General features: G+C 52.9%; 1 protein-coding gene across 1 annotated transcript in view; it reads left to right on the plus strand.

Moving 5' to 3' along the window:
- TPO (thyroid peroxidase) overlaps positions 1 to 8,233 on the plus strand; it is a 79,724-nt gene extending 71,491 nt beyond the window's left edge. Inside the window, exons 13-14 of the mRNA XM_063078685.1 lie at positions 1,400 to 1,531; positions 8,130 to 8,233. Of these exons, the coding sequence (XP_062934755.1) occupies positions 1,400 to 1,531; positions 8,130 to 8,233 (236 nt within the window). The remainder of the gene's footprint in view (positions 1 to 1,399; positions 1,532 to 8,129) is intronic.
- Positions 8,234 to 9,927: the final 1,694 nt, after the last annotated feature.

Here is a 9,927-nt window from a genome sequence, read left to right on the forward strand (position 1 = left end):
GTCACACAGCTCCAAGTCTTTTAGATCACCTACTCCCTTATCCTACTGTCACGTCACTATTGCCAGTATCATGAATTTTATTGCTAACAGTCACAGCATCCTGAGGGCCTGTCTCATCCCAGACACGCTGCTAGGTTCATCCCTTGTGCGTCGTCATTAATCCCCTGGCATCCTTCACAGTCTGCATATTTACACTCACTTTACAAGAGATAAAAGTCAGCTGCTGGGGTCAGGCTGTCACCCTGGACCTGCATTTGGCGTCAGTGGCCTGATCAAACCCCAACCCCCTCCGACCGAGCCCATGCACCTAGCCTGAGGAACCCAGCCCGCTGGCCTGTGGGGCTCCACAGGTGGCTTACGTGTGGTCACCCTGAGCATGCCCCTCCACCCTCCTCCAAGTTTGCACCTTTGTCTTGCCCATTGTCGGCGCAGAGTACCTGGACTGGAGGGAGGGTTTGCAGCCACCAGGCCTGGCCCTTGGTGGAGGCTGAGGCCAAGGCCATTTTCATTCCATCCTGCCAGAGGACCCCTCTAAGGACACGCACACATAGAGTCTACTAATATGTTTTACTTGTAGAACATGTGCTTAGTAACAGATAGTACATTTTTGACATCCTACTGCTTGTTTCCTGGAATTGGCCAGAAAAGAAACATTATTTGGAGAAAAAGTTATAGAGCAAGTTGTTCGGAAACATGAGCCCAGGAAATCAAGTAATAGGTTATAGATTTCAGATGCATGTCCCTCATTTGCAGTGGAGGGCATGGAGACCCCCAACAGTGACAGTGACATGCATGGCACCAATGCTGCCAAGATTAAAAATCAAGTCACCGACCCCTGCTTGACGTCTACCTGTGCATCCAGGCATTACAGGAGCCTCTGCACCACAGGAGCAATGAAAACATTCCTTGAGGAGGTGTGGAGGGTCCCAGCCCCAAGCTCTTGCTCTCAGGGATTTTGCTGGCCAGCTGAGAAATCATCTGCTTGGACGTGCTGACCTTGTCCCCACTTCTACCCCATCCTCCTTGCCACCCCCTCCATACCCTGCACCTGCCAGGTGCCTCCCCGGGCAGTGCCTGCTTTCCTCCAGTCTGGCAGGCCCTGCGTGCGGGCCGGGCGAGTCCAGCATTAGCTGCGGGGGCCTCAGATTCAGGAGATGGGTGGGGAGGACGTGGGGCCTTGTGGTAGCAGGGGCCTCACTGGAGCCGCCTCCTGAGAGGACACTGGCCACCGCCACCTGTGGGGGCTGCGGGGAACAGCAGCAGCCGCAACATGGAGGTGGCACATGGAGGTGGCACCCTTGCTCTGCCTGGGCATGGGGACTTCGGCCCAGGAGCAGCTGTCTGCGGGGTGGGGAGAGCTGCACTGGCCTCACACGCGGCTCCCTGGTGTTGCTTGCAGATGTCAACGAGTGCGGAGACCCCGTGCACACACCCTGCCACCCCTCTGCGCGGTGCAGGAACACCCTGGGGGGCTTTCGCTGCATCTGCACCGACCCATACGAGCTGGGAGAGGACGCGAGGACCTGCGTTGGTGAGCCTGCTCCCCTCTCTGCCCCGTGTCCTTGTGCTGGCGTTCGGAGGAAGAATGGGCTCGGGGTGGTCGACACCAGTCTCCGTCCTGGTGGGGAGGGCAGAGGTCGGGTCGCGGGGCAGTGGAGCTGTGCCACTGCCGGATGCTGGGCTTATGCCAGTCTATCTGCATGGACACCCTGCCTGGCCCTGCTGCTGGGTGGGAACCTGACAGTGACTTTCAGAGGATGTTCACAAGGTACAATCGTAGCCCAGATTACACCCAAGGACACGAAACTGTCCTGAAAGCCCAACACTGAAGAGATTCACCAGTTACCTCTCTTACTCCCGGGCCCCTTCAAACACACTCCCCTGTACATCCTGCGGTGGCCTAGGTGGCTCCTCTGCCTGTCCCTCTGCTAACCCTTGTCCCCCACAGTGCTGGACAGGCTCTGTGCTCTGGATCAGGAGTGTTCCTCGTGCCCACCACAGCTGGGCAAGGGCCTGACAGGCACTAGGCACCGTTTCAAACATCCAACTAACTGAATCCCCCAGTGAGTGATGTCTAGGAGGTAAGTACTATTTTGAATCCCCACCTTACAGAAGAAGACATGGAGGGACAGAGGGGGAGGGACTTGCTCCAGATCACACGGCCACTCAGCTACATGTCTGGGATTTGTAACTTGGCTTCTTGATCTTGGAAAAGAATAATTGTGAACCAGATGGGAATGAAAGAAATATTTTATTTGAGGTGATGTAGTTTGAAAAATAGACTCCTATAGGGCTGAGCTCAGTTCCAATTACAGCAAAGACAGCCGGGGACTTATGGCCAAGGACTTATGGCCAAGGACAGAGTGAATGGTCCATGAATGGGACAAACTTGGAGGAACTGATTAGACCTCAACTTAATTACGGGAATTCTTGATAAACTAAACTAAAGGATTCTTGATAAAACTGGAATGCTAAGGTCAAGGAGACAGAAGACCACAGTCAAGGTCTAGTTAAAAAGACAGTTCAAAGAGAGTTGACCTAAATGCAGTGGTGAAGGCATCTCTGTGATGGAGTTGACCTGGACATGTCAGGTGAGGTGTCTCTGTGAGGACAGTCAAACTGGATGTGCCAGGTCAGGCATCTTTTTGAGGATGGTCGACCTGAACGTGTCACTGCAGTCATCTCTGTGAGGACAGGACCTGGACGTGTCAGGTCAGGCATCTCTGTAAGGACAGTCGACCTGGATGTGTCAGGTCAAGCATCCCCATGAGGACGGTCGACCCGGACGTGTCAGTTCAGGTGTCCCTGTGAGGACAGTCGACCTGGACGTGCCGTTTCACTGACTTTCCAAGTCTGGAAAGAGCAGCTGGATGACAGGAAGAAAGAGACCAGCAGCTCGGCACAAGCAGCTTCTGTCTGCTCCTGATCAGTCCCTCCGCAGCCTAGGCACAGGTAGGGCACGTTCACTCGACAACCTGAAAAGAACATTTTCCGACGCTCACTTGTCCTGGCCCAAGATCAGGTAACTAGTAGGAGGACAAGGGGGAGGAGCCCCGTCCTCACATCCTCACATCCTCCTCCCTCTTCATGTCTGGACCCAGCGTGAGCCCCTCCACCTGGCTCCCAGGGTGGGCTTCAGGATGAGCAGGTTGCCCAAAGCAACCAGCCAGCCCCTTGCAGCCCCCCAGGCTCCCTGGCACCAGAGCCCTGCAGGGGCGACCCTGTCCGTGTCATCCTGTGTGCGTCCTGCTCTGCCCGTGGCCGGGGGTGCCCTTTCTAGTTTCCTCCAGCTACTTCTTCTGTTTTAATGACTTGTTCCCTGTGACTTGTTCCCGGGTCTGTTGTGCCCTCTCCTGTGGCGAGCACTTTCTCTCCCTGCACGGCCTGTCCTCTCTCTCAAACCCACTGTTTTAATCAGCCTTGGTTTATTCACATTGTTTCTCTGTTTGGAAATGTATCCTCACTTGATTGGAAACCAGAGCATTCCTGATCATGGAGAACTGTAGAAAACAGAAGCTCTTACATTCAGGTTTTAAATAAAATGTCTGAAACAGCCATTCAGATGCAAATTGGCCAAATGTGACAATGCTTACACATCCACAGAGAGGAGATCAGGGCTGCATTCTGCATGGATTGTCATAAACCCCAGGAAGCTGCTTTGGAAGCCTAAGGAGGTGGACTGATTAGGGCACTTAAGTCAACATTCTAATTTTGCTGTCACTGTAGCCCCAGAAATACTTGCTGTATTTTTCCTGACATGATTTCATCCCATTCAATGGCTCTAAGAAGCCCCAGAAGAAAACTTCTGCTCTTATCAAACTAAAAAGCATCACCCCTCTGCTCGTCCAGAGGTAAGGCCTCTCCAAATGCTAAATAGAGACCCCAGAAAAATAATAGTGTATCATACAAAATGCATTCCAAAAAAATGGCACATATGTTTTCAGTAGAGGTCGAAAAATTATTTTTTGAAGTGAACGGACTCTTATTTGAGCTGTTTGAAAATCCCAACTTCTTTCTCCAGGCTGGGCGGGCCGGTCGGGAAACACGGGGCTTTTGAGGAGAGCGGAGGGTGAATGTTCCTTCCCCAGGGACATCGCACCTCTGTCTGCTCAGTCCCACCATCACGACAAGCTGTTGAGTCTACGACTTAAACTAATGGGCTTAATTTCCTGAGACTCAGATAATAATGGGAGAGGTGGGCTGCTTTGTAATCAGAGCAATAATTGTGCTCCCCTTCTGACAAACCCATGTTGCGGGACAAGGACAGCCGTGTGTTTCTCTGCACGACTACTAATTTAATGACATCCCATCCGAGACGGGTTTTGCTTCTGTCCTTCTCAAGTGCAGTGGGGGAGACCAGGTGGCAGCCAGGACAAGCTCCTGGAGCAGCGGCCGGACAGGGGTCAGTGCTTAGTAAGTGAGCTCTGCTTTCCGTTCCATTTTGTTTTCTTTTTAACACCGTTTTGAAAGCAACTGCATTACTTTCCTGGGGCTGCCATAAAGAAGGACTGTGGACTGGGCGGCTCACACAGCAGACATTTACTTCCTCACTGTCCTGGGGGGCTGGAGTCCAGGATCAGGGCCACTTTGTCCCGAGACCCCCCTCCTGGGCTTGCAGATGCCACCTCCTCCCTGTGACCTCACAGGGTCATCCCTTTGTGTCCTGATCACCTCTTCTTATGAGAACACCAGTCAGACTGGATCAGGGCCCACCCTAATGACCCCATTTTACTTGAGTCACCTCTTTAAAGTCCCCATCTCCAAATACCCTCACATTCTGATGCACTGGGGATCAGGGCTTCACCGTGTGAATTTACAGGGACGAAATCCAGCCCATAACATGTACTGGGGTCCATGACGCCATGTTTTAATCTTCAAAATAAAACTCCACGAGAAGCCCATATACAGGAGTACAAACTGCATAAACTGATTTCCAATATTTTGCTTCAAACCTCATTTAAATGTTTTTCTTGAGAACAATTATAACATAAATTCCTTCATTTCTTACATCTCAAAGATTTTTTTCTATACACCCTAAATCTGCTCTTGTCTCTTGGATAGAAATCTACTCTCCCAGTGCTACACCCTTGCTCGGGAACTCTCCTTGCCTGGAGGACTATCCCCTCACCTCTCCAAGCCCTGGCCCCTCAAGGATGTTCGCTGGTCAGGTCCCCTGTGAGCTGGGCAGGGACAAGCTTGTGTAGAGCCAGCAGCGTCCTCCCATCCTCACGAGGAAGCACAGCTCACACCCTGCGTGTCCCCGCCCCGGCATCACAGGCAGCTTCAGGAGGAGTCAGGGCTCATGGCCCTAGGACAATTTCTGGCCACTGGCTGCTCCCTTCTCGGCCTCTCCTGTTGGCCCCAGGCCCTCTGTTGGCGCTGGACCTGGCCACTGGACTAGGCTTGATGCTGGGCACTGACGTTTTCTCCCTGAGGAAGGGACGGTGGAGGGGAAGATCCTCGCTGGACACCTGGTGAGTGGAGAGGTCAGCAGGCTTGGGACACTGGCTGCAACTCAGACCCGCCCGCCCCCAACACTGAGGCTCCTACCACACACAGCCGCCCCGCAGGAACTTCCGTGGACAGTGAGGATGTCGGGCACAGTTCTGCCTTTAGGTGTCCCTGATGCCCAGGCGTAACTGCGGTGTCACTGAGACCTCGCATCCTGCTGAAACGCCCGCCCTCCTACCTTGGCAGCCATGAGCACCTTCCCCGTGCCCTGAACGATGAACGCTGACAGTCGAGGCAGGCGGGCCAGTGTCCCTCCATTCCCAGTGCCCTCACTGACCCTTCCCTCAGCCCCAGGAGGTCCTGCCCCGCCCATCCACTCCAAGTGAGCACCCCCATGTGCACCCCACCCTAGAGAACTCAGGGCTGCCTGGCGTCAAGGTGGAGAGGCTGGAGGAGCCGGCACCCAGCAGCCGCTGCTGAGCTTCGGGGTGGTACCGCAGGACGCGGAGGGGCTTGAAGGTCTGGTCTCTGTCAGGGAATACCCAGTGGCAAGTGGCCTTGAGCCTGGCGCCAGACGACTGTATTGGCTCTTGCAGCTGAAAGTCTCAGGAAAGAGAAAACAGGAGCGGAGCACACATTGCATGAGTCTGCTGCTGAGCGCTCCCTGTCCTGCCTGCCGGGCCGTTTGCACGTGTCTGGTGAAGTGTGGAGTCGCCTGCTTCTCTGGTGATGGTCTGTCTTTCACTAGTTTAAAGTGGGCTTAAGTCAGAGGCTCACCACTGTCCAGGATTTGGGTTCCCTCTTCCCCAATGTCCCTGCTGTCACATGTTTGGCTCCACAGGTGACCCTAAAATCCTCCAGCTTCATCAGTTTTCTCAGAATCAAACCTGGCAGGAAAGGAAGGGTCCACCTCCCTGGAATGTCTAACGTTCCAGAATGAATTTCCATGGGCTGCGCAGCCCTCACTGCTTGGACCTGGGTCTGTGCCCACCTGGGCCAATCATATCCCCATTCTGATTGGCTCAGCCGGGCCACCTGCCACCTGGGCTGCCCAAGTGAGCCCCACCATGGCCACAGGGACTGAGATCAAGCATTTGTTCATTGAAAGCATAAACCTGGCGTCTCGCGGAAGCAGGATGAATGAGGGCCAGGTGGCAAGCAAGGGGCTCTTTCAGCAAAGACTGGCATGGTCTCATTGCACTGTGGACTCCCCAGTGGCTGTGAGAGAGTGGAATGAAGGAAACTCTGGAGGTGTGGAGATGGATACAGGAGCCCAGGAGGAAAAGTCACGAGGTGCACAGGGTAAAAGGGCAGAGTAGTTCCAGAGGAACAGTCAGGATATACAGGAAGGACGTATTCATACATCTGTGTATCCAACCAGTATTTGCTGCATGTCCAGGAGCTGTGCTAGGCAGATGGCATGGATGAGACCCTGAGGTGTGGGACTAATGGTCTGGGCTGGGGATGGGACAAATCTGTCAATGGGCCCAGCGTGGAAAGGGGGTGGTGGTGCCACAGACACCTGCTGGGGACCCAAGCCCAGCCTCAAAGAGCAGGAGACCTGCACTGGTCTAGCAGAGTGAGTCTGGGCAGAGACATGGTGATGGTCCCTCTTCAGACAGAGGTGGAGTGAGCTGGGTTGCTGTAGTGTGGAAACAGAGCTTCTCAGTATGCACCTCTGGGCAGTGCGTGACCTCAAAGCCCGGGCATGGGGAGGGGTGTGTGCCCATGGGTTGGGCTTCTATGCCCAGAGTGATTCAGGTGCAGCGTGTGCCATGTGAGAAAGAACATGAGGAAAGGAGCCAGCTGGGGTTGGGCATGGAAAGTTCCATCTGTGCATGATGCTGCAAAACAGAGGTGGCAGAATAAAAAATAATCAACAAAAAAGTCAGTGGCAAAACTATGACCAGACGGACCTTGAGCTCAAAGCCACTCCTGTCCCAGATGACATCTCCTCCAGAAACCACAGGAACAAGGGGCTGGCAGGAGCCTGGAAACCACCTCTGCAGCCGCATCATTTCAGGATGAGGACGGGAGAGCAGCACAGGCTGCGGACTTCTGGACAGCCTCTCTCTGCCCCACCCACCGCTCTGGATCTCCTGTCTGGTACCGTCAAACCTACTTAGTTTCCTTATGGAATGAGCAGCCACAGCTGAGCCTGCGCTGGGAAGTCTGCTGCCATCTGTCTGCGGGACTCGGACTGCCATCCCTCGGCCAGGGTTGAAGCTTCATGTTGTTCTTATGAAAACCAAAACAAAGTGCGACCAAGGGCGGAGCTCCGGGCAGCATGCTACTCTCACTCAAGCCCCTTTGTACCCACTTCCTGCCCTGCCGAGTCCTTTCAGGGTCCCCAGGATCTCTGCAGCAGGGCTCACTCAGGGGGTACGAGGTGCCCTCCCTGCTTTGCACATAAATCGATGTTTCCTGTCCCTGTGGGATGGTTTTGATGCCAATGACCAGTGCGGCAGCCCGTGTCTCTCAGAGATAAACACCTGTGTCCCTGGCTTGCCCTCTGCACACACCCCACATTTGGGTCTGGACATACCATTTAAACAATTTTTTTCCAGGCAGATAAATGACCCTCCCTGCAGTACAGGGCATGGGCCTAGGGTCAGGTGGGATGCGTCTGCCCGCCCAGCCTGGTGATCTCCGCTAACCCGTCTCCCTCTGCTCCCCAGACTCCGGGAGGCTCCCGCGGGCGTCGTGGGTCTCCATCGCACTGGGTGCCCTGCTGCTCGGTGGCTTGGCGGGCCTCACCTGGACAGTGATCTGCAGGTGGTAAGTCCACGTTCTTCAGCTGCTGCTTAGCACAAGGCAATTCCCCCTTCTTTGGGCACAGCTGAAGTAATGAATCTGCTTTTTTGTTTTCTTTTTTTTTTTGTCTTTTTCGTGACTGGCACTCAGCCAGTGAGTGCACCAGCCATTCCCATATAGGATCCGAACCCGCGGCAGGAGCGTCGCTGCGCTCCCAGCGCCGCACTCTCCCGAGTGCGCCACGGGCTCGGCCCTGAATCTGCTTTATTTTGCTGAAACTGGTGTGGATTTTGGGAATCCTGAAGGCATTGACCTCAGAGCTACTTTGTACGACGTATTAGACTTTCTGGCTCTTTGATGTATTTTAAATAATGAAAGTGGAATGATCATTCATTCCTACACCTTAGGTGGTGTCAGGCGTCCGCAGATGGAGACTTGGCAATAATGAATACTTTGGTACATTAAGTGCTTGCATTGAAATACTATCTTGTTAGGAGAAAAGATTCTTACAAAGGTTTCTCAGAGAAAAAAGGTCATCTGTGGATGCAAGTTTTACTGTTTAGTTATATCTCCTCCCTCAAAGGCAGACTCTGAAAGTTGAACTTTTATGTTGAAAACTGCACTGCTCTTGAAATGTTCAGACACCACATCTAAGAGTTTCAGCCCTTGAGAGCGTCTCTGCAGAGATGGGAGGGTTTCTCGGGTGTGTGGCCACTCTGTGCCCCATCCCAGCAGGGGAGGCTCAGGTTCCTTTGACCATTGCTCAATTCTTTAATGCACAGTTGTTTATTTTAAGTAGAAAGCATTAGGACAAACAGCATCATGAGTCATGAGAGGTCACTGCTGCCTGAGTCTGGCCCCAGGACCCTGCCCACAACCCCACCCCTGCAGACACATGCTGCGCTCACGTCTGCCTGGTCCTCTCCCGCTGCTAGCCCCAGCCTGATGCAGCACATGCTCCTTGTCTCTGGAGCCAGCTCTCTCAGGACAGACTTGCCACAAGTCTGTCCACCTGCTGTCCTGTCTTTTTCACAGCACACATCCTATCAGTTGATTACAGACTACGCCCATCGCTCTGGGCTTCCCTAGTGTGCATCTCATCTTCCCAACAACAGGATAACAACATGTTAGCAACCATCATATTTCTATTGACTTCTTGGCACAGTAGAGAATGCCTAATGCTCGACGTAGGAAGGAATTTCTTTATATGTCTTTGTACATCTTACAGGAACTGGTTTTTAAATAACAAAATTCAGAATCTTAGCAATCAAAGGTCTCCCAAAGTCATTATTGCTTCCTGAAGGGCTTATCAGGATCTGCTCTTTGTCTTGTGTCTCCGGTTGCTGAGATATGGTGTAGTATGGCCAGTTCCCCGTTTCTGTTGTCCTGCAAGACCACCTCTGCCAACTGTGTCATTGAGCCAGACTTTGTCATTTGACACATGAGTTTATGAACTATCTGGTATGTGATATTTAAGTGATGCATTTTCTAGAAGATTCATAGATTCTAACAGAAATAACATGTGCTGTAATTCAGGTAATAACTGTGAGGAATTCCTTCAAGGAGGAGGGCTAAGTCATAGCTAGAAGGTACGTGTCAGATCCAATGCTAACTAATTTCTAGTCACTATCTCATTTGATCTTCCAATCAGTCATGTGAGGCAGGTCCTGGTTGTGGTTATAATTGTGCCCCTCTGCCATTCGTGTGTTGATGTCCTGACCC

This window comes from Cynocephalus volans, chromosome 14 (genome assembly GCF_027409185.1).
Source record: "Cynocephalus volans isolate mCynVol1 chromosome 14, mCynVol1.pri, whole genome shotgun sequence".
Taxonomy (NCBI): Eukaryota; Metazoa; Chordata; class Mammalia; order Dermoptera; family Cynocephalidae; genus Cynocephalus; species Cynocephalus volans.